Raw genomic sequence first — 18,753 nt, 5'->3', positions numbered from 1 at the left:
GTGATAGCATGAAATTGGCTAACTGGGACTTGCCTCTGCTGATACCCCAACTGACCTCACTTGTTTAGAAGCAGTGGCTAAAATTACTATCTCCAGAGAGAACCGTGAAAATGCTGATGCGCTGGAATTGGTGAAGACTTCGAGCTTGGACCCACGAAACACCAATAGAAAAACAATAATTAAGAAGATTCCATGTGAAATTCGTAGTAGTAGTAGGCGGCGAATTGGGATGTGTTGTCCCAGGGCTTCGAGAATTTCTCATGAAGTTGACGATACTTGAAAGGACCAGAAATGGACTATAAAGTGGACAAAAAATGGAGAAACTAGTATTATAATACTAATTTATATTTGCGAGTTATATTCTACTGGCGACTTTTGAATGATTACTGGGATTGCATCTTTGGAGGAAAATCAGAATGTTTAATAAGATTAAAGAAGTACGACCTATCAATTAGCTGCAACAGTTTTCTGATGGATCTGAACCAGCACTTCCAACATCGAGAAACCAATCTAGGACGAGTAGGATCAATTTACTACAAGGCGTCCATAAACGCAACACTCACAATACCCTCACATCAAACTGCTATATTGTCAGTTCTTCACTGAGCCAGGCTTCGCTGACGAGTACTCAGGCCATCAAGATTTTAATGTATGGAAGGTATTTTTTGGCTCAGGTTCAACACGCAATACTACCAGCTTGATGAAGAGTACAATAGTGTGTGTTATTGAAAGCTAGGAAAAGATCAAGGGTAAGTTGCTTTAAAAGTCACACATTTACCAAAGGGGAGCACTAGAGCGAGATTCTTCATCACTCAATAACAGTAAATAGATTGAAAAATTAGCCTCAATAAGGTAATTAGCAACTGCAGCCTACAGTGCTGGTTTGTCGTCTATTTCTACTTTTAGTTGGTCTATTATTAGTAAACTAGAATTGTTCCTTCCTTCAATGTCTTTTAAGCAATCACGATCCAATTGAATCGAACGGAGAGAAAGTTATTAATTCATACACCTACCAAAACCGTTTTCATTGGAATGGCCAGTCCAGTCCCTTTCTATTCCCCAGACATCCAGATCCCTAATTTATACCCGCAGACAGTTTCAGTGCATTAAAGAAGTGTGGCTTCCTCGGGAGAAAGATCTAGAAGCTTCACAATTTAACAAGTTTAGCTATAAAATAATATTTGAGCTCTGTAAGCGGAATATGCATTTATCCTTCTAGTTCTATACTTCCGGATAATACTAAAGAACCATCAGAAACCGTCAGGTTCCATTCTCAATTATTCAACATACTGAATTTTATGGTCCAAATTATGTCGCACCTCCGCTAAGTGGACGTACCACCTACCCCTTGACTAGAAGCCTATCAGCTACGAGCTGGAAACACAGTGGTTTCCTTAGCTCCAGAAACCAATTAATTGCCTATTAAATTCTGAAGACCACAATTCTCGAGACCCCAAGAATAAGCCATATTTCGGGGTTTGGCGAAAAATCGCCCAAGCAAGCGTATGAAACCTGTCGGTAAATTCCCCTGAGGTTCCGAAGGATTTATGAAAAGTAATCTGTGGCAAAAGTCAATTACAGTGCCAATCAGGGGACTACAAAGAATAACTCTGTAAGGCAAACGTAGTCCATGCCGGCAATACCCAGTAATTAATGCACTAAATTCCCAGCAATTGTGTACTAGCAAATGACGTCTAAAATTCCCAAATCATGGCAAGTTCCAACCATGGCATCTCCCAGCAATTGTACCCATCCTTGGCCGTTCCCTGCAATATGACATTACCCAGATCCTCATCCCCCGCGACATCCATATGTCATAATTATGTCATGGCCGCGCACCCTTTGGGAGATTGGCGAAACTGTGGTGTCCTAATTACTCTCTTTATATATCGTCCCACCAGTCCTCTGCTCCTCATCACCATGACCATCTCCTCCGTGGCCATCATCGGAGCAGGCCCTGCTGGCCTCGTGGCGCTTGACGCCCTCATAAGAGAAGAAAAGTTCTCCAACATCCGCCTTTTCGAACGCAAACAAGAGGCTGGCGGCTCGTGGGTCTACGACCAGGGACCCCCTGAACGCCTTCGTGACTTGCACCAGTTGAGCCAGCGCCAGGCCGACAAGATCGACCCCATTCCAGCTCAGCTTCCTAGCTATGCGCCCAAAACCGACACCCAGCGGTTCATGGACTCAGCAGTGTATTCGTACCTCGAGTCCAACGTGGACGCTGCCACCATGCAATTCAGCGAAGAGGTGTTCCCAGACACCGTGAGTGCCAACTCGGTGGAGAAGTACGGCCCCAACACTCCGTTTCGCCACAACACTGTGGTCAAAAACTGGATCCAGGACTTGTACAAGCGCAAGGGGTACCACGACCACCTCGAGTTCAACACCCTGGTGGAGTTGGCGTCCAAGAACGCGTCTACAGGCAAATGGGACCTTGTTTTGAGACGGTTCGGCAAGAAAAAGGACTACTTGTGGAAAGAGAGCTTTGACGCCTTGTTGGTTGCAAACGGCAAGTTCAACGTGCCATTTATCCCCAGCATCCCAGGATTGCAGGAGTACGCCGACCAGCACTTCGACTCGGTGGTCCACACCAAGTCGTACCGTTCCAGGGAGTATTTCCGGGACAAACGGGTAGTCGTGGTGGGAGCCTTCATCTCCGCCATCGACACCCTCCACGACATCATTCCCGTGGCCACACTTCCCGTGATTTCGTCCAAGAAGAAGGACACCAAGTTGACGCCTCTCTACGGCTCAGCTCCCTTCAAACACCCCCACATCGACAACAGGGGCCAGATTACACGCGTGGACGCTGCCACGAAGACGGTGTACTTCGACGACGGAACCCATATCGATGGCGTGGACCACATCATCTTTGGCACTGGCTTCAGCTTGAGCTTTCCGTTCTTGCCTGGCTTGGACTTGTCCAACAGTAGAACCCACGGTTTCTACCAGTTGGTGTCGAATATCGACGATCCCACGCTTGCAATCGTGGGATGTGTCACTGGAGGGTTCACGTTCCGTTCGTTTGAGTGGCAGGCAGTGCTAGCAGCTCGGATTTTCGCTGGCAGGGCCAAACTTCCCTCCAAGGAGAAACAACGCGAATGGGAAAGAGAACGGGTGGCTCGCAAGGGCGACAATCACCAGTTCCTTTTCATCGAGCCTGAGTTCGAGGAGTATTTCGAGGGCGTTCGTGAGGTGGCCACCAACGACGGCCCTGGGCGCAAGCTCCCCAAGTTTGAGCCACATCTTGTGGAGATCTTCACTCGTGGGTGGGAGAGAAAGATGAGAAGATTTATCCAGAACAGTTACACAGGCGGAAACACCAAATTGTGAGCAGATGGGCCACTTGGCAGCTTAGAACATACATCTCGCCAACCAGCTGTTCTTGCACCATTGACGTTTAGCGTAGAATACACCAGGAAACGAGTACGACCGTAGGAAGCACCAGTATCGAGAAATTGGGCTAAATTTAGATTACGCCATTTTGACTAGCCAGAATGCCCATTTAGAGTTAGAGTTAAAGTGGGTTTCCAACACACGGGTTATTTTTATGCCAAGATGTGTCAAGCGGGCCATTTTCAGGGTCCAAATACCACTCCCGAGAGGCAGCAGGGCCAGGAACCCCAGCAGGGCATGTATGGGACCCCCGAGAAGGGACATATTGATGTTCTACCTGCGCCACTTGTGTAGGGCTCGCAGCCAGCTTCCGAGTCAGGCGGCGCTGCCACCAAGCGCAGGACCCGCACCTCAAACTGTATGCTATATTTACCACGCCAGCCCTCCCATTCCCATTCCCCGACACGGCCACAGCACGGCAACTCCAAACGGGTTGCAAAAGGCATCTAGCCCCACGGAGTTTCTAGCCGTATGGCCAGGCCATGCACCGGCCATGCACCAGCCTATCACTTCCCAGGGGTGCATTTCCGTGAGGTGGTTTCCAACACACCGCCTGCCGCACCCTGCACCCTGAAGTACCCCATGCATCTCCCCGACAACCGGGGGTGTCTCAGAAAATGGTCCCCTGGCACACACCACCGCACCACATACTAGTCAGGGTCTCCCCCTCGATGCCCCTCGTGCCATTGTTGAGATGTACAGGCAGAGAGGTTTCTAGAGCGAAGCACGGAAGTTGAGCTCCGCTGCCACCGCACCGCCACGAGGCCTCCCCCCGCGTCTCCCTAGACTCCCCCTAGCTCCTACCACCATCCTCTCCCTAGCCTCTCCCTAGCTTCCCCACAGCTCCCGCTACCGCGCGCCCCACGCCCCCACGCCCCGCCCCTATCGTACCATTCTTCGCGCCTTACCTAAGCACCGTTCCTCCTCTCCCAATGCAGTAACAGCAAGCCTCCAACCATTACCACCAGCTTCTGTTAGAAACATCTCATCCCATCTCTCTTCTTCATCCCAACACCTCCACGTCTTCTTTGCCTACGCCTGCTGGCACGTCACTGTCACGTCACTGTCACTCGGAGAGTTTAAAGGCAACACATTCGCTAGCCGCCACACTCGCTAATAGACTGCAAAGAGAGTTGCACAGAGAGACATCCGTCAGAGAGCCCAGAGACTTCGTCAGAGAGACCAGAGACTTCGTCAGAGAGACAAGAGAGTCATCCTTATCAGTCATACTTCCATCGTTCATACTACTCATCGTCTATCGCTTCACGGCTGTATCAATCGCTTGCCACTAACATCACTCCACCCTCCATCTGGCTCCACTCATCGCCACCACCAATATCACCCTGAATAGTACACTCACAGCCATAGTACTCTGTGATAGTGTACAGTCTAGTTACAGTCTAGTTACAGTCCTATAGTCTACGACCACTTGAACTCGTGATAATTGGAACCACTCCGTGAAAGACCGCTACTTGACTATTTGCACACTTTACTCCGTGATAGCTCTACCACCACATCAATAGCCTGCCACCCATTGTGCTATTCTTCACTCCGTGATAGTTTGCACCTCCAATAGTTCACCACCAACTCCTGGGCGTCAACCACTACTCCACTGGTAGTATTCTTCCACTGGACTCCGGTTTTTCTTTCTTCACTGGTGATATAATCCTTGTATTCACTCCATAGTCTACCACACCTCCACCATGTCCATTCCCAACCACATCCCCGAGAACCACCCCCAGAAACATTTTCCGTCGTCCACTCCTCCCCCCAACCATCTCTTCATGGATATGACCCCCCAGATGGCCCACACCTACTTCCAGAGCCCGTCTTCCGACGTCAGCCCTGTGATAGCCCAGCCTGCTCACTTCTTCCTGGCTCCAGGCTCTGCCACCAACTCCAGCTTTCAGTTTGCCAATACCCCCATCATGCCTGAAACTGGAGTGTTTGTGGGGACAAACTTCTCTCCCATGGCTCCCAAGCCAGCTCACCACACGGTGAGTCAGAGCCAGAACAAGTACCACCACGACACTTCCTCGTCTTTCTACTCCCAGCCTGTGTTTCCCAACGCCAGCGACGCCAGCTTGGACGCTCCAGACCGCAGCATGGGCCTCGGAGTGTTCACAGAGTCCAGTCCTGCTCCCTCAACCAAGTTTGTGGACCAGAGGGCCCAGTTTTCGTTCGAGGACCCCCAGAAGCCTCCACAGCCGTTCCACCAGCCTGCGGAGGTCCACACAGATCCATCGTCTATTGAGCCAAGGTCCACTTCCAACGACTTCGACTCTCCCACCACCATTGAGGTGTCCAGTCCCAGATCGTCCAACCACGCCAGCAACGGCGATGGCGACATCACAGCTGACGACATCCTCAATGGTGATCCGTTCGAGTCCATGGACCTGGCATACCAGAAGCGAATATCCGACGATATCGTGTCCAGCTTCGTGGACTTCGATCTTGCGGGTGACAAGTCGTCTGAGGAGTTGGAACCAGAGGAATTCCAAATGGCCAAGTTTTCGACGTTGTTGGGTCCGTTGGATCCCATCAACGAGGACTCCAACGTCACCAGATCCACACCATCCCTCAAGAAGCAAGCCTCGAACTCCAAAATCAACAAGAAAACCCTCAAGAAGTCCAGCTCTTTTAGTGGCCAGACTTTTGCGATACCGTTGGTGAATAACCTGGCAAGAGACTCCAAGAGAGTCAAGCCTCCGCTGATATCGTTCCGCGAGTGTTCACAGAGATTCTCGATTTCTTCGTTGAATAAGTACTCATTTGTGTACGAGAATGCCGGAAACGACGACGAAAAAGTGCCCAAGTTGCAGAAGTCACAGTCTTCAGTTTCCATCAGACAGCTAGAACAATCGCATAGGTTACACCAACATTATCAGTACGATAACAGGGGCACCCATGCTAATGGCGACAGTTCGCCCCGGGTATTGAGGAATATGAAGGCAGGGATGGTCGAATTTCAGGTAAATTTGGATAACTCGAAGGGGAGCAACTAATTCCGTGCCACAGCCAGCCGCTAGCTAGCCTAGCGACCACTTGTACTATATTAAGGGAAGCCCAGCTGCAATACTTCGATGAAAGAATCTTAATGGTAAAGGGATCGATTGATAATCGACAGATTTAAGTTCAATTCTCATCGTAGGACCGGCTCTAGTGTATTGCTGCACGAAGCCCCACCAGGCTTTAGGAAGCCCCACAAGTTGCTACTCCAACTGCTAACTAGTAGAGGTGTATAGGTATGATTAATGAATGTTGGGCAAAGCACGAGGACCAACGTCCAAAGCAGCAGAAACCGTGCGCTCTAAATTCATTTATTGATATTCAACGAATCGACTAGAAGCAGAAATTACACTGGTTCCAGAGTTAGTTTGATGTTATTGCACTGAACTCAATTAAGAGGGAATAGATAAACTCATCAAGTGGAATATTTCGGTTATGTCAATTTATTCCAATAGAAAGTATTAGCAATATGAACAAGAAGCTTTGTGCAGTTGAATTGTGTAGAATAACGGGAGTTTTCAAGTAATGTACCATTTTGAAAATACGTCAACGATGTGACATTATTCTGATTTGGTGAATATTGACTAGTAATTCAGATTAAGTATTCAAGAGTGTAGAACAAACCAGTATCAGCCTAAGTACTCAGAGTGTATAATAGAAACTAGTCAGTCAAATTTTACAGAGAATAAAACAAGCCAAACAGCTTATTCCAAGAGTGTAAAAAACCATTAGTGGATTGTACTTGAATGAATCAATATATCCAACGCAATGGCTTATTACAGACTACTGAGAAAATTCGCTAGAATACTAAAAAGCAGATTTGAGATTGAATACTAGTATAAAATGAGTATAAATTAGCTAACTGCTGGAAGTCTTCTTAAAACAACAGTCTGTGTGGCCACGCTCATCCTTCTACCTAACTTTGTCAGAGTACGTTCTCTGCAGCTGAATAGCCACGCTCATCTCCATCTACGCTTGTCAGACTATGCATGTATTAATATAAATGATTGCCAGGGCTATTGCCCTGGCAGGTCGCCGGGTCATGGCTACCACTGTGGCTACCATCCTGACGTTCCCACAGTGCCTGTATCAGCATTGCAGTATGGGTGTTTCCAGGGATTGCGCTGTTGGCTTCTGCCAACTGCACTTTACTGCTCCCTGGCCGTGCTTTCCACCTCAGCTCCCACTCACAAGTCCTTGTCTCTTGGAGTGTACTCCTCACCACTCAACACGGTGTCCTTTCTGAATCTTCTGTTGAAACTCAACTGGCCCTCGGAGTTGTATGCGTAGGTGGCCAATCCAAATGGAACCAACCCCATGAAAACCACGTTGAAAAGAGCGGCTCTTGGCTTGAATCTGAAGTAGTGGCCGAGCTTTTCTTTGGCGGTGTTGAAGCGCTGGAATTCGGCGTCTGGTCTTAAAGTTCCTGCCATGGTGGTGATAGTGCTGGAGAAATGTGATGAAGAATTGGAATTTTTTGATTGGGCGCGACATGTTGGTGAGAGGTGAGGAATGGAAGGGGAGGACGTGGAAGAGGGAAGGGGAGATGGAAAGGTGTAAGAGCGGGTAGAACAGCGGCACGGAGCGGGTGGCCGGCCTGGAAGCGTGGTAAGGCAACAGCAGGCCAGACAGCTGTACTTCACTCCTTGGAAGTGTTATCACGTGACCATATGCAAGTGAATACAAATACAAATACACGTGAAACAGTTTCTTCAAACACGTGAAAGAAGCCATCTCACCACGTGATCCACCCATAATCTCCACGCTATCTCCATTTGTTTACACCACCATGGCTTCTATCGACCACAGGGTCACGTCCCTCCTCACTGAGCACTTGGGGTTCCCTCCCCTCGCGCTCATCGATGATATCATCAACGCCGTCAACGAGCTCCTCTACAAGTGCACCCAAGCCATGGAGACTTACCTCCTTGAAGTCAGAGACAAGCGACTCAAACAATCGGATTCTTCTAGTGTTGTCAGCAAAGAGGAAATCCAGCTAGGCACAGGCAAGCTTGAGACGTTGTTGGAAAGCCAAGTCGATAAGAACTTCGACAAGTTCGAGCTCTATTCGTTGAGAAACATCTTCACCATTCCCCAGGAGTTGGTGGAGGAAGGATGGATCAAGTTGAAGCACCATGAGGGCATCAACTACAATCCCAGCACATCCAAGGCCAGTTTGGACGACAGGATCGCACTGGTGGTACGCAGCATCAAGTTGGAGTTGCAGTTGAGAAAGATGCTCAAGTTGCAAATCATGAAGGCCAAGAAGATTATCAAGGCGTTGCGGTTGTTTCAGCGCAACTTGCGGTTCTTGAGCCAGGGAGAACGCGACGGAGAGGCCCAGATGTCGCCTAAGGCCCGCGAGGCGTTAAAATCGCTTTCTCCCATCGATGAGACCTTGTATTTCTTGCTCAGCCAGGTGGAAGAATTGACGGCTCAGACGAGGTCGTTGTATAAGAAGCTCGGAGGCAAAGAGGACAACATCAAAGGCTTCTTGCCAGACGTAAGAGATCGGTATATTGACGGAAGAGTGGGTGGAATCGTCCAGAGACTAGGCGAGGATGCGCCTGACAGTGTCCCCATGGAAGTGGACTCGCCTCAATTGGTAATTAACCCTGATGAGTCCCTGGATTCTCGCTTTTTGGGCGATTTTTCCAGCATCTCAGATATAGACTTGGTGAAAGATATCGGAGCTGCCTTGAATGACAGTCTGCCTACGGCAGAATCACCCCAGAGAGAACCACAGGAGGAGGCCATTGAAGTGGAACAACCAGATATTGAAGTGGAAGAAGCAGAAAGCGAAGAGGAAAACGAAGGAATTGAAGAGGATCAGCCAGAAATTGAAGAGAGTCAGCCCGAAATTGAAGAGAGTCAAGAGAATGTCGACTTGCCAGATCATAATAGCCACGAACAGCAAGCAAAGAAAGGGCTGCACGAGACCGAAAGCACCGCCTGAGGTGTTGGCCGAATTTCTCCCTTTGCTCTGAAGGATACCGCTGAAAATCGATGCCAGTTTCGGAATTGTTTCTACGCAATTTCATGAAAAAACCCACCGTGCAATAGCTCACGCTAGTGAGCCGTCAACGGACACTGCTGGAAACTTTCAGTCAAAAAATCGGCCCTGAACTGCTGAAAAAGGCGCGATTTGACCGAAGTGGTCCAGCCTGTATATTAGCCTGCAGTGATGGATGCTCAGGGCCTGCGGCGCAGATTGGCCCTAAGGGTCCTCCGTCGCTCCAACGTGCTGGGCGGTGGCCAACTCGGCCCAGCCGATAGCATGTAGATGTAATAATAATGTCACCCAATAGCTTCCGTACTTCACTACCGGGATGTCTCCCTGCGGTAGCCGCATGTCGTGAAGCCTACTTATCAGTGCAGTGCGCAAAACGCAGAGCGGAAACCAACGAAAATGGAAGATAAATTCTTTAGCTCGTTTTTTGACTTCCTTTCTTCTACCAATATCTACCTAACGCATCATGGGGTTCAGTATGGCGTACCAAGCGTTGGCGCAGCACAACGACGGCGGCTCCTTGAGGGCCCAAATCAGTGGTGTCATGGGATCCACTTCGTAAGTAACTTTGGACAATGCTTGCACGGATGCAAGACACGCAATCAAGGCACCCTGTACTAACGCCAGTCTCGCATGTTGGATCGTGTTGTTGATGCCCCAGCTCATTGAGCAGTGGAGGCTCCAGTCTGCCGAGGGCATTGCCATCGGCTTCATCACCATCTGGTTCCTCGGAGACATCTTCAACCTCCTCGGGTCCATCTGGGCAGGCTTGTTGCCAGAAGTGATCTTTTTGGCGGTGTGGTTCTGTATTGCCGACTTCTTGATGATCTTTTCCTACGTGTACTACACCCACCTCCACAAAAAGACCGAACGCAAGAGCAGAACCAGCAGTCTGCACGAACAAGATGCAACCCAGCCGTTATTGAGAAGAAGATCGTCCACTTTGACCGACATTGCCATGGAGCCAGAAGACCACAGCATCTTCACCAAGTACGTGTTGCCGCTCATCTTTGTGGTTGGTGCAGGGTGCGTCGGCTACTTCTTATCGGGAACCAAGGACGCAGACGCTCCGGAAATGCCCGACAGCGACATCAAGTTGGGACCCCAATTGATGGGCTACTTCTCTGCCTTGTTGTACTTGGGAGCCAGAATCCCCCAGATCATCCAGAACCACAAGAGAAAGTCTGTTCACGGGCTTAGTTTGTTGTTTTTCTTGTTTTCCACCTTGGGAAACTTGACATACGCTGGCCAGATTTTGTTCTACAGAAGTGACTCCAAGTACATTTTGCTCAACTTGAGCTGGTTATTGGGATCTTTGGGCACCATTTTCGAGGATAGTTTTATCTTCTTGCAATTTTACATGTACAGGGATAACGACGACCACCCCGTTGCTATTGAATAGTCCACTTGATCTTTTAAATTATTGAGTTTTTCACAAATAAGAGATTTATCGTTAAAAAAATCAGATGACCTCTCACACAGCTTATTCAGCATCGCACCATGGCTTGTGGGCTAGGATGTATTATTATAGCTATTCTTTGTATCACACGAGCGATTAATTTGGATCCGCTACTTCAATTATTCAAAATATTATTCACGTACAACCAAGTAGCTCTCTGCGCTTAATTACTAGACTTGTAAGAAGAACAACCAGTAGACAACCCTGGTTACTTCCTGGCCCTCTTTTACAGTAAGCACCGGCTGGCACATTTAATTTCTTAGCCTCTGCAAGAACTACTCGACAACAGTATCTGGCAAAAAGTGTCTCTAACAACGACCAGCTACCCATTCGCTATTAATCCTCATAGTATTGTTATGCTAGACGATCAACTGACAAAAATAGTCTCTATCTCAGCTATTTTCATCGGCAAACCCTACTCTACATCACTCTTTCCTGACAATTTATTATATATACATCCAACCATTTGGGACACCCCCAAAATGGCCAACATTGGCCCTAGCCTTCCCTTATCAAACCTTTGACCAATAAATAAACTAAAATAATACCCCGAATTAAAAATGAAGAAATAAACCAAAGAGGTATAATGTACAAAATCCAATAGAAATAAAGATGCCGTGTCTGTTCACAAGTACTTCTCGAAATGGGCGTCGTTCAACCACCCCACCTTCTCGAAAGCGGCAAAAAGCCTAGATGCCTTGTTGACGTCGATTCTGCACGCCTTCTGGGCGTCGGTACGACGGAACTGTCTTCCGGAACGCACTCTCTGGAGCTTTTCGTGGAAAAGACGTCTCTTAGAATCGAGATAAACCAACACTGGAAGCCGCAAAATAGATGCAAGCACCACCTCGGCTGGGTGCAACTTGGAGAGGTTGGGATCGGACGACAAGTCCATGGGCTGGCCCTTCCACTCGATTTTCAAGCATTTGGAGTTGTTCGCAGGCAAGGTGGCACTGGCATCTGGTGAGTAGTCGGGAATTGAGTCGTCCATGAGCATCTGCTGCTGCAAGGCCACCGAGGCAGGCGTGGCAGGCGTGTCTCTTCTGACCTTCTTCTTCTTGGGTGGAGGCGTGGCAGGAATCTCGTCGAGCTCGGAGTCCAAGTCCTTGGAACGGGCCACCCTTCTTGTCCGCACACGTTCCTGGTCCGAGGAGTTGTCGTCGGAGTTTTCCTGCACGAGGCGGCGCTTGAATCTGCGTGGAACACTGCGCTCAGGTTCGGCCGCAGACATGTGGTGGTACTGGTTGATGAAATGAAGGTGGGACGCCTTGTAGTTGGACTGAAGGTTGGTCCAGGGATGGATGGTCAACTTGTAGTCCTTGTAGTTCTCGATGGTGAACGGCGACTTGGACTCGAGGTACGATTTGTCGTCAATCACCAATGGAGGGTGCGACACCACTGCGGCTCGTTGGTAGGGCGAAAGTGGAGGAGATAAAATGTTGGAGACGCTCAGGCCCTTTGGCTGCTGGACGGGTCTTTTGGTGTAGGCATGGCCTCTGCTCATGCTGGTACCGAGCTCGTTATCGTCAGCTTGGACGGGGGTGAGACATCCCGAGATGTCCCTGGCGGATCTGGAAAGCGGCTGGTAAAGCAACGACATTTTTGTAGACACTGATGAGTAATTCTACTTCAGCAAACACTGGTTGTTTCTAGTCTGGGTTCTAGTAGACACTTATGGTGTACTATCTAGTCGAGCCTGGTAGTACTGGGGGTCTCGTTCTAGCAGACACTAATACTCTAGTTGATGCGCAATGGGCTGGCAAACGGTTTTTGCAGCTCTGGGGGAACGATATCGACGGAATTGACCTCCAATTCTCAATACTTAGCACAGTACGGTTGTTGCTGGTAAAACTTTTGCTTTTATCAGTCATCTTATCTACTCCATATATATATATGAGATGGGGTTTGTTATTTTTTCTTATTTTTTCTTCGTGGGCCGTTGCTTTTTTATTTCTTTTTTTGCAACTCAAAAGAAATTGGGGGAACGAATCACAGGACGGAAAAGTAAGCTGCCTGGTTGGGAGAATGACACCGGGAGGATGACTCTGGCACCAGCCAGAGCAAGGCCACGGGGGACGGGGCATGCTGGCTGCTGGCACGGCCAACCCCCTAGCCAATTCTGTCTGTCATGGCAGTGACGCTGTCAGCCACTTATCGGGATTCCTGCATGCACCATGTGCAAGGTATGATTTGTACGCACCCCGTACAGTACATTAGGGAATGTGTTTCTTTTGTCGGCCGGCGCCGGGCGTGGTACAAGACCAATTTCATCGCCGTGTTCGTCACTAAGCCATGTCAAGACAATCATCCCGAGGCGGTAAGCGTCGTCCTGCCATTGGCGCCTTGATCCGCGACCGTGCCATGTCCATATTCCCCAGATCCCGGATGACTCAATGCACCATCCGCAAAATCAATTGACCGGTGTGACCCTCGCAATTGCTAAAATAAGTCCGTCAATATTTTGCTTTCTGACAATTGACAAACCTTACATTGCCAGCTGCCGATCCTATGACGGCAGACGAATGACGCAGTCACGCGACTGGTTCTGGATCTGTTCCACAGATGTATCAGACATATACGCACCCTGCAATCGGCACCAATGCATGGGGGCGCCCGCATCCAGTAATTCTCCAGCTATCCGTCGTAACTGGCAGTACCCAGCCAATTACAATCGGCGGGTAAGCAGCATCCGGGGAGTAACTGCGCGAGCGTCAATTACGGGGCGTTTTTATCGCGCTTTCTGCCCCAAAAACCGCCAATTGGCAACACCTGCATCAATTGTGCTCTGGTTACCTAATTGGATCAGACACTGGCAGGAATAGGTTGGCAGACGCCGCAGCCGGGCTTATTCATGCGGACACTTTTGGGAAAGCCCAACCCCACAGTAGAGACTCTGAAACTGATACGACACAGCGTGGGTGAGGCCGATACGACACGGCGCACTGCAACCTCGGGCGGTTTGCGGGCAGAACCGTATTACGTAAGCATACCGATAATATTACGTAAGCACTACATCCATCTCTCGCTTCTTGATCCACTGAGCTAACCACTCCGAATAGAGGTGTTTCTACAGTCCCCTGAAGACTTCTTTGCACGCCCCAAGCCTGCCAAACCTCCTCGCAATCTCTCCGAGAGGCTCCAAGTCGCACCTTCACCACATTTCTGCGCATTCAGCTGACTATCTGTCCGCTGCTCATCTCTATCGTGTTGAAAAGTCCTACAAAGGTCTTCCAAAGTCACAAATTCCAGCGAATCGTCCTGCTTCCCACTGCAGAAACTACTCATAAAGCCACAGTGCTAAGCTTCACTAGCAGAACATTCAACTACTCCAGTATGGTCAATTTTGTCGGCAAACTCTGCCTTGCTCCAATGGTCAGGTCAGGTGAAATAGCCACCAGACTTCTAGCCCTCAAGCACGGAGCAGACCTCGTGTGGACGCCTGAATACGTCGACAAGAAGATCATCCAGACCACCAGAGTCCAAAATTCTGCCATCAACACCGTGGACTACGTGGTGGAACAGACCCACCAGGCTAAAGGTGGCAAAGAAAGCACCACCTCGCAAAAGGTGGTGTTCAGAACGCATCCACCCAGCGAGTCAGGCAAGCTCATCTTCCAACTCGGGACCTCTGACCCAGAGCTTGCTGTATTAGCAGCTAGCAAGGTGATTCAGGACGTGGATGGCATTGATCTCAACTGCGGGTGCCCCAAGCCGTTCTCCACCCACTCGGGAATGGGTGCTGCCTTACTTTACACGCCAGACCTCTTGTGCTCGATCTTGTCCGCTTTGGTGGAAAAAGTGGGTGTTCCTAATAAAAAAACCATCAGTTGTAAGATCAGATTGCTCGACGACTACGACGCCACCTACAACTTGATCTCGCGTATCTGCGACACGGGAATTGCCAACTTGACTATCCACTGCCGTACCAGGCTGATGAGAAACAGAGAGGACCCTATTTGGAAGTATTTGACCCGATTAATCCCGTATGTCCAAAGCAGAGGCATCAGTGTGGTGCTCAACGGCAACTTACAGTCCAGATTGGACTTCGAGAACCTCCAGAAAGTGTTCAATGACCAGGTAGGAGGAATGATCGCCGAATGTGCCGAAGCAAACGCATCCGTTTTTGGAAAACCAGAACCCGACCAAAAGGATACCAAATTGCCCTTGATTGCCAAGGATGTGATTGCCCAGTACTACTCTATCGCCAAGATCTACAACTACGACGCTTTGGCCAACACAAAGTTCATGATTTTGAACAAGACCCCAGGAAAGTCCAACTACTACAAGCGGTTCTCTCAGCTGAAAAGCCTCGAGGATTTCGACAACGTGATGGAAGATTTGTCTGCCGACTCTGAGGATGTGCTCATGAACAAGATCTACACTAAAGACCTCCAGAAACAGAAGCTGTTGACTCCAGACGAGTACGTGGACTTCATGGAAAAGAGATACGAAATGATGAAGAAATTGGTGGGTGATAAAGAAGAGCCTAAGGCCGCCGACTCGACCAAGCGAAAGGAAGCTCCGGTTTTTAGTGATAAAGCCAAGCAGCAGAAGACGGTGATAAGCACCTAAATCGTGCTAGAGACATCCAAACATAGCATAGATCCGACAACGAGTATATAGAGTAATTTTGATTTACACAATCGTCAGTCGTGAATACATAATTTATTAGAGGTTTTCTCCAGGGATTAATGGTAGTAAATTTGTCCAGTTAGGAATGATTATTACTTTGTGGAATCAAGCTGATTGTCACAAGGCTCATTCAGTTGAGGATTGAACCAGCGAATACAGATGAATATCTTTTTAATTAACAGTTTTCTAATTTAGCTACTTTATAAAAACATGGACTTGGAGTTCACAGTGAGACACAATCCTTTGTAGGCTTCACAGAACACCCATACTGGCTTCTGGAGGTGGGATAGTTCTGGCAAGAATAGTTAAACTATTAGAATCGGCACTAATAGAATAGGAAAAATAGAAGAAAAATGAAAATGAAATTCGATTTGGAGGTTTCTTTCAACATCCAAATCGTCACACAGCGATCTACTGCTGCCAGTGATATTCCTACAAAGCATTATTTGCACCCACGCATCACGTGACGCATACCCACTCAAAAATTTATCCATTAGAAAGGGCGATGTTATCACCCCAAATCTTGTTACATACACTATCGTGATGGCATGCCAGTTCTGCTGTCACACAGTCTCCTCCCTCTATAAGCGCCTATGTACAATTGAGGAATGAAGTGCACTTCATGGACGTGAAACCAGCTTGATGTGGACCAACGGTCTGTTAGGGTCGTGAAAGTCGGGAATGAGCGTGCTTTTACTTCAACAAGTGCTTGACTCCACACCAGGCACCAGCAGCACCAGTCATCAACGCAGTGGAGTAGGCCATGGGTCTCAAACCGGCACTGCTTCTGAAAAGAGCACCAGCAATGGCACCAGCACCAAGAGAATTGAAGTCGTCGTGGACCCCTCTGAAGTAGTCCAAACTGGAGTCAATCATGTTGTATGTCAAAGCCAACACACCTGCAGAGTTACCCAAGAAGGGACCTCTCTTGGTCATGTGATTCAAAATGGTATTTAATTGCAATCTTGGGGGAGCGTTCTTGGGCAAGTTCTTGACTCCCTCCTGGAACCCGTAGGCACCTCCGAGGCCCAAGCCCAACAAGTAGACAGCACCGGTTCCGTAACACAAGTCGTCGGTCCAACTTCTGGAAGGAATCAATCCTTTGGAGCCCTCAATGTCGTTTAACTGCTCGTCTTTCAAGTCCAAGTATTCCACTCCTTTGTCCAAGCCTGCTAACGGATGCAACCTGGAGGCGTCGAACACGCCTGGGCTGTTGATGATGCTGGACACATCCGACACTTGTGCTGGGTCGAATCCTAATGTTTGCTTAAGGTCTTCTTCCTTAGTAGTTTGTTTGTTGCCACCAAATAACCAAGACATGTTTGAATCCGGTTTTTTTTGTGAAATGGGGTTATGTTACGGTCTGGAAGACGTTGAAAAGTATAAGGCGGGCTGAAACCGTAGGGGCAACGGTTGGTCAAGGGTTTCAAGCTGAAAAACTGTAGGGCAGACCGTTCAAATAAAAAAATTTTACTCTAGTGAGACCGAGGTAAAATGTAAAAGTGCCGGGGCAGATTACAGGTTGCGTAGGGTGGTTCAGATCCTGGAACCACCAGCAGATTTACGGATACAGCAGGGGTGTTGAAGGCGTGTGAAGACCTAGTCCAGGAATTTTGGCTGATTCTCTTCTCCTGGCTCACTTTCGTCTAATTTGGTGCTCGTGCTGATTTTTGGCAGTGCAATTGGCTTCACGGTGGTTTAATCCTACAGAAACGGGAATCGACCATCGGAAAAGAAATAACTGATAGCAAAACAGATATGGCCTTTAGTTCCTTTCTTCAGACCGGTCTGGAGCCTTTCCGGGGTATTCTTTACCTCATGTTATGCCTAGGCACGTGACCTATATACTCTGCTTACTTGCTTACTAGCCAAAACTCAAGTATAAATTGCCCACGTCCCGTAAGAAGACTGATTCATAAACCAAAATGCAGCAAGTTAACAACACCCAAGAAACTACCTATAATCCTATTCAAAGTGGATTTCCCAGACTGTTTGCAGACAGAAAAGAGTTTTGGAAGATTGCAAAAGCGCCAATGCCAGGATTTATGGCCCCAAAGAAGGATGACGATGACGTTACCAACTCAGAATTTGTTGAGAACGCTCTGAGTGATGATGATGATGACTTCTATAACTACGATATCAATATGGAGCTTCTTTTAAGGGAAGGGATGGAGATTCTTTCAGAAGACGATCTCGAGCAAGACCTACAGGATGCAAAAATGGCTGCTGGCGATTTAATTCCAAGATACCAACCACTTCCCCAAGAGCAGATTCGTGCTTTCGAGGTCTTCAGTGCAGCCTATGTTAGGAACAAAAACTCTAAGACTCTGGAACCCGCCAATGCACCCACCAAACCCCAATTTCCAAAAGCGAAAACCAACACTAATTTGGCCACCTATTATCACAAACAGCATATCTATGGGCAATATATGCTGAAGTTTAAGGAATCAAGCAGTAGTTCTGGTTCCTCTTCCACGCCATCCATCGATGAAAAGGTTGGTGGAGTGCAAGTCAAATGTCCAAGTATTACAATCACCAGACCTGAGGAAGAGCCGAGTTCCAGCGAAAGCACCTCCAATTATTCATACACAACCACCCCATCAGGAGCGAAGATCGTCTTGAAGCACAGATATGATCCCCTGCTTGGTAAGGCTATCGCAAGAGCAATTCTCAGAAGAAGTGGCAGGGATGTGAGCAATTTGCACCCATCAACCCTTCTACCATAATTGCACCCACGATTGGACGAAGTGTATTTTTTCTATTTATATTTACTGTGCTTTAACAATCCAAGCTATACGTTGTAGGAAGAATGTTCTATCCGTTCAGAATACCTACTGGGCAGTTGAAGCTCAAGTAATAATAGTCTCAATAAATGGGAGCCAGCAAAACTCGGATGAAAGAAGTTTCAAAACAATTGCTTCATTGTGAGTTACATCCATGATATTGCATTTTACAAACAGCTTTTAGAACAACCTTTACTTCATTACTCTGATGTTCCAATACCTAAAGCAATCAAAACTCTGAAACTAAAACTAAAGATTTTGGCGTCAATACTCTTCAATATTGGCATCTCAAAAACCAACACAGAGGGATTGGGTGGGGGAGTGGGAAGAGATGGATAGGGACCTTCCGAAAGTATTGCAGTTCTGGAACTGACTAATTTTCCATCCACCAGCGAGTATCACTCCCACCATCAATCATGTGGCGAATTAAACTAGGGAGATATATCTAAATAACTTAATGT

At 48.1% G+C, this 18,753-nt stretch overlaps 9 protein-coding genes across 9 annotated transcripts; 6 read left to right on the top strand and 3 right to left on the bottom strand.

Annotated features, from left to right (window-relative positions):
- Positions 1 to 1,920: 1,920 nt before the first annotated feature.
- CANTADRAFT_45738 (FAD/NAD(P)-binding domain-containing protein) lies at positions 1,921 to 3,336 on the top strand (the record flags this gene model as incomplete). The annotated part of the gene is made up of 1 exon (XM_020209243.1): positions 1,921 to 3,336. The coding sequence occupies one exon, from the start codon at positions 1,921 to 1,923 to the stop codon at positions 3,334 to 3,336; it is 1,416 nt and encodes a 471-aa protein (XP_020067530.1).
- Positions 3,337 to 5,102: 1,766 nt separating this feature from the next.
- On the top strand, positions 5,103 to 6,404 carry CANTADRAFT_19961 (uncharacterized protein; the record flags this gene model as incomplete). Its single annotated transcript, XM_020206504.1, has 1 exon — positions 5,103 to 6,404. The coding sequence occupies one exon, from the start codon at positions 5,103 to 5,105 to the stop codon at positions 6,402 to 6,404; it is 1,302 nt and encodes a 433-aa protein (XP_020067529.1).
- Positions 6,405 to 7,222: 818 nt separating this feature from the next.
- On the bottom strand, positions 7,223 to 8,328 carry CANTADRAFT_24933 (uncharacterized protein). The gene has a single exon (XM_020207265.1). The coding sequence runs from the start codon at positions 7,839 to 7,841 to the stop codon at positions 7,596 to 7,598; it is 246 nt and encodes an 81-aa protein (XP_020067528.1). The 5' UTR covers positions 7,842 to 8,328; the 3' UTR covers positions 7,223 to 7,595.
- MTW1 (MIND complex subunit) lies at positions 8,198 to 9,364 on the top strand (the record flags this gene model as incomplete). Its single annotated transcript, XM_020209157.1, has 2 exons — positions 8,198 to 8,995; positions 9,032 to 9,364. 2 exons carry the CDS (start codon positions 8,198 to 8,200, stop codon positions 9,362 to 9,364), a joined length of 1,131 nt encoding a protein of 376 aa, XP_020067527.1.
- Positions 9,365 to 9,884: 520 nt separating this feature from the next.
- CANTADRAFT_4401 (uncharacterized protein) lies at positions 9,885 to 10,820 on the top strand (the record flags this gene model as incomplete). Its single annotated transcript, XM_020209039.1, has 2 exons — positions 9,885 to 9,976; positions 10,046 to 10,820. 2 exons carry the CDS (start codon positions 9,885 to 9,887, stop codon positions 10,818 to 10,820), a joined length of 867 nt encoding a protein of 288 aa, XP_020067526.1.
- Positions 10,821 to 11,502: 682 nt separating this feature from the next.
- CANTADRAFT_4400 (uncharacterized protein) lies at positions 11,503 to 12,477 on the bottom strand (the record flags this gene model as incomplete). The annotated part of the gene is made up of 1 exon (XM_020209037.1): positions 11,503 to 12,477. One exon carries the CDS (start codon positions 12,475 to 12,477, stop codon positions 11,503 to 11,505), a length of 975 nt encoding a protein of 324 aa, XP_020067525.1.
- Positions 12,478 to 13,937: 1,460 nt separating this feature from the next.
- Positions 13,938 to 15,600, top strand: SMM1 (Smm1p). The gene has a single exon (XM_020206304.1). The coding sequence runs from the start codon at positions 14,211 to 14,213 to the stop codon at positions 15,447 to 15,449; it is 1,239 nt and encodes a 412-aa protein (XP_020067524.1). The 5' UTR covers positions 13,938 to 14,210; the 3' UTR covers positions 15,450 to 15,600.
- A 602-nt stretch (positions 15,601 to 16,202) lies between these two features.
- TIM23 (protein transporter) lies at positions 16,203 to 16,829 on the bottom strand (the record flags this gene model as incomplete). Its single annotated transcript, XM_020209035.1, has 1 exon — positions 16,203 to 16,829. One exon carries the CDS (start codon positions 16,827 to 16,829, stop codon positions 16,203 to 16,205), a length of 627 nt encoding a protein of 208 aa, XP_020067523.1.
- Positions 16,830 to 17,132: 303 nt separating this feature from the next.
- On the top strand, positions 17,133 to 18,659 carry CANTADRAFT_143605 (uncharacterized protein). Its single transcript, XM_020206307.1, has one exon. It carries the CDS (start codon positions 17,435 to 17,437, stop codon positions 18,233 to 18,235), a length of 801 nt encoding a protein of 266 aa, XP_020067522.1. The 5' UTR covers positions 17,133 to 17,434; the 3' UTR covers positions 18,236 to 18,659.
- The last annotated feature ends 94 nt before the right edge of the window (positions 18,660 to 18,753 follow it).

Source organism: Suhomyces tanzawaensis (genome assembly GCF_001661415.1).
Source record: "Suhomyces tanzawaensis NRRL Y-17324 unplaced genomic scaffold CANTAscaffold_1, whole genome shotgun sequence".
In the NCBI taxonomy this organism is placed as follows: Eukaryota; Fungi; Ascomycota; class Pichiomycetes; order Serinales; family Debaryomycetaceae; genus Suhomyces; species Suhomyces tanzawaensis.
Note: the sequence above shows the minus strand (reverse complement) of the source record. Positions and strands in the feature narration are given on the sequence as shown.

What these genes read in the sequence shown, in the direction of transcription:
- CANTADRAFT_24933 (XM_020207265.1), bottom strand. Translation starts at nt 7,841, where the DNA reads ATGGCAGGAACTTTAAGACCAGACGCCGAATTCCAGCGCTTCAACACC.
- SMM1 (XM_020206304.1), top strand. Translation starts at nt 14,211, where the DNA reads ATGGTCAATTTTGTCGGCAAACTCTGCCTTGCTCCAATGGTCAGGTCA.
- CANTADRAFT_143605 (XM_020206307.1), top strand. Translation starts at nt 17,435, where the DNA reads ATGCAGCAAGTTAACAACACCCAAGAAACTACCTATAATCCTATTCAA.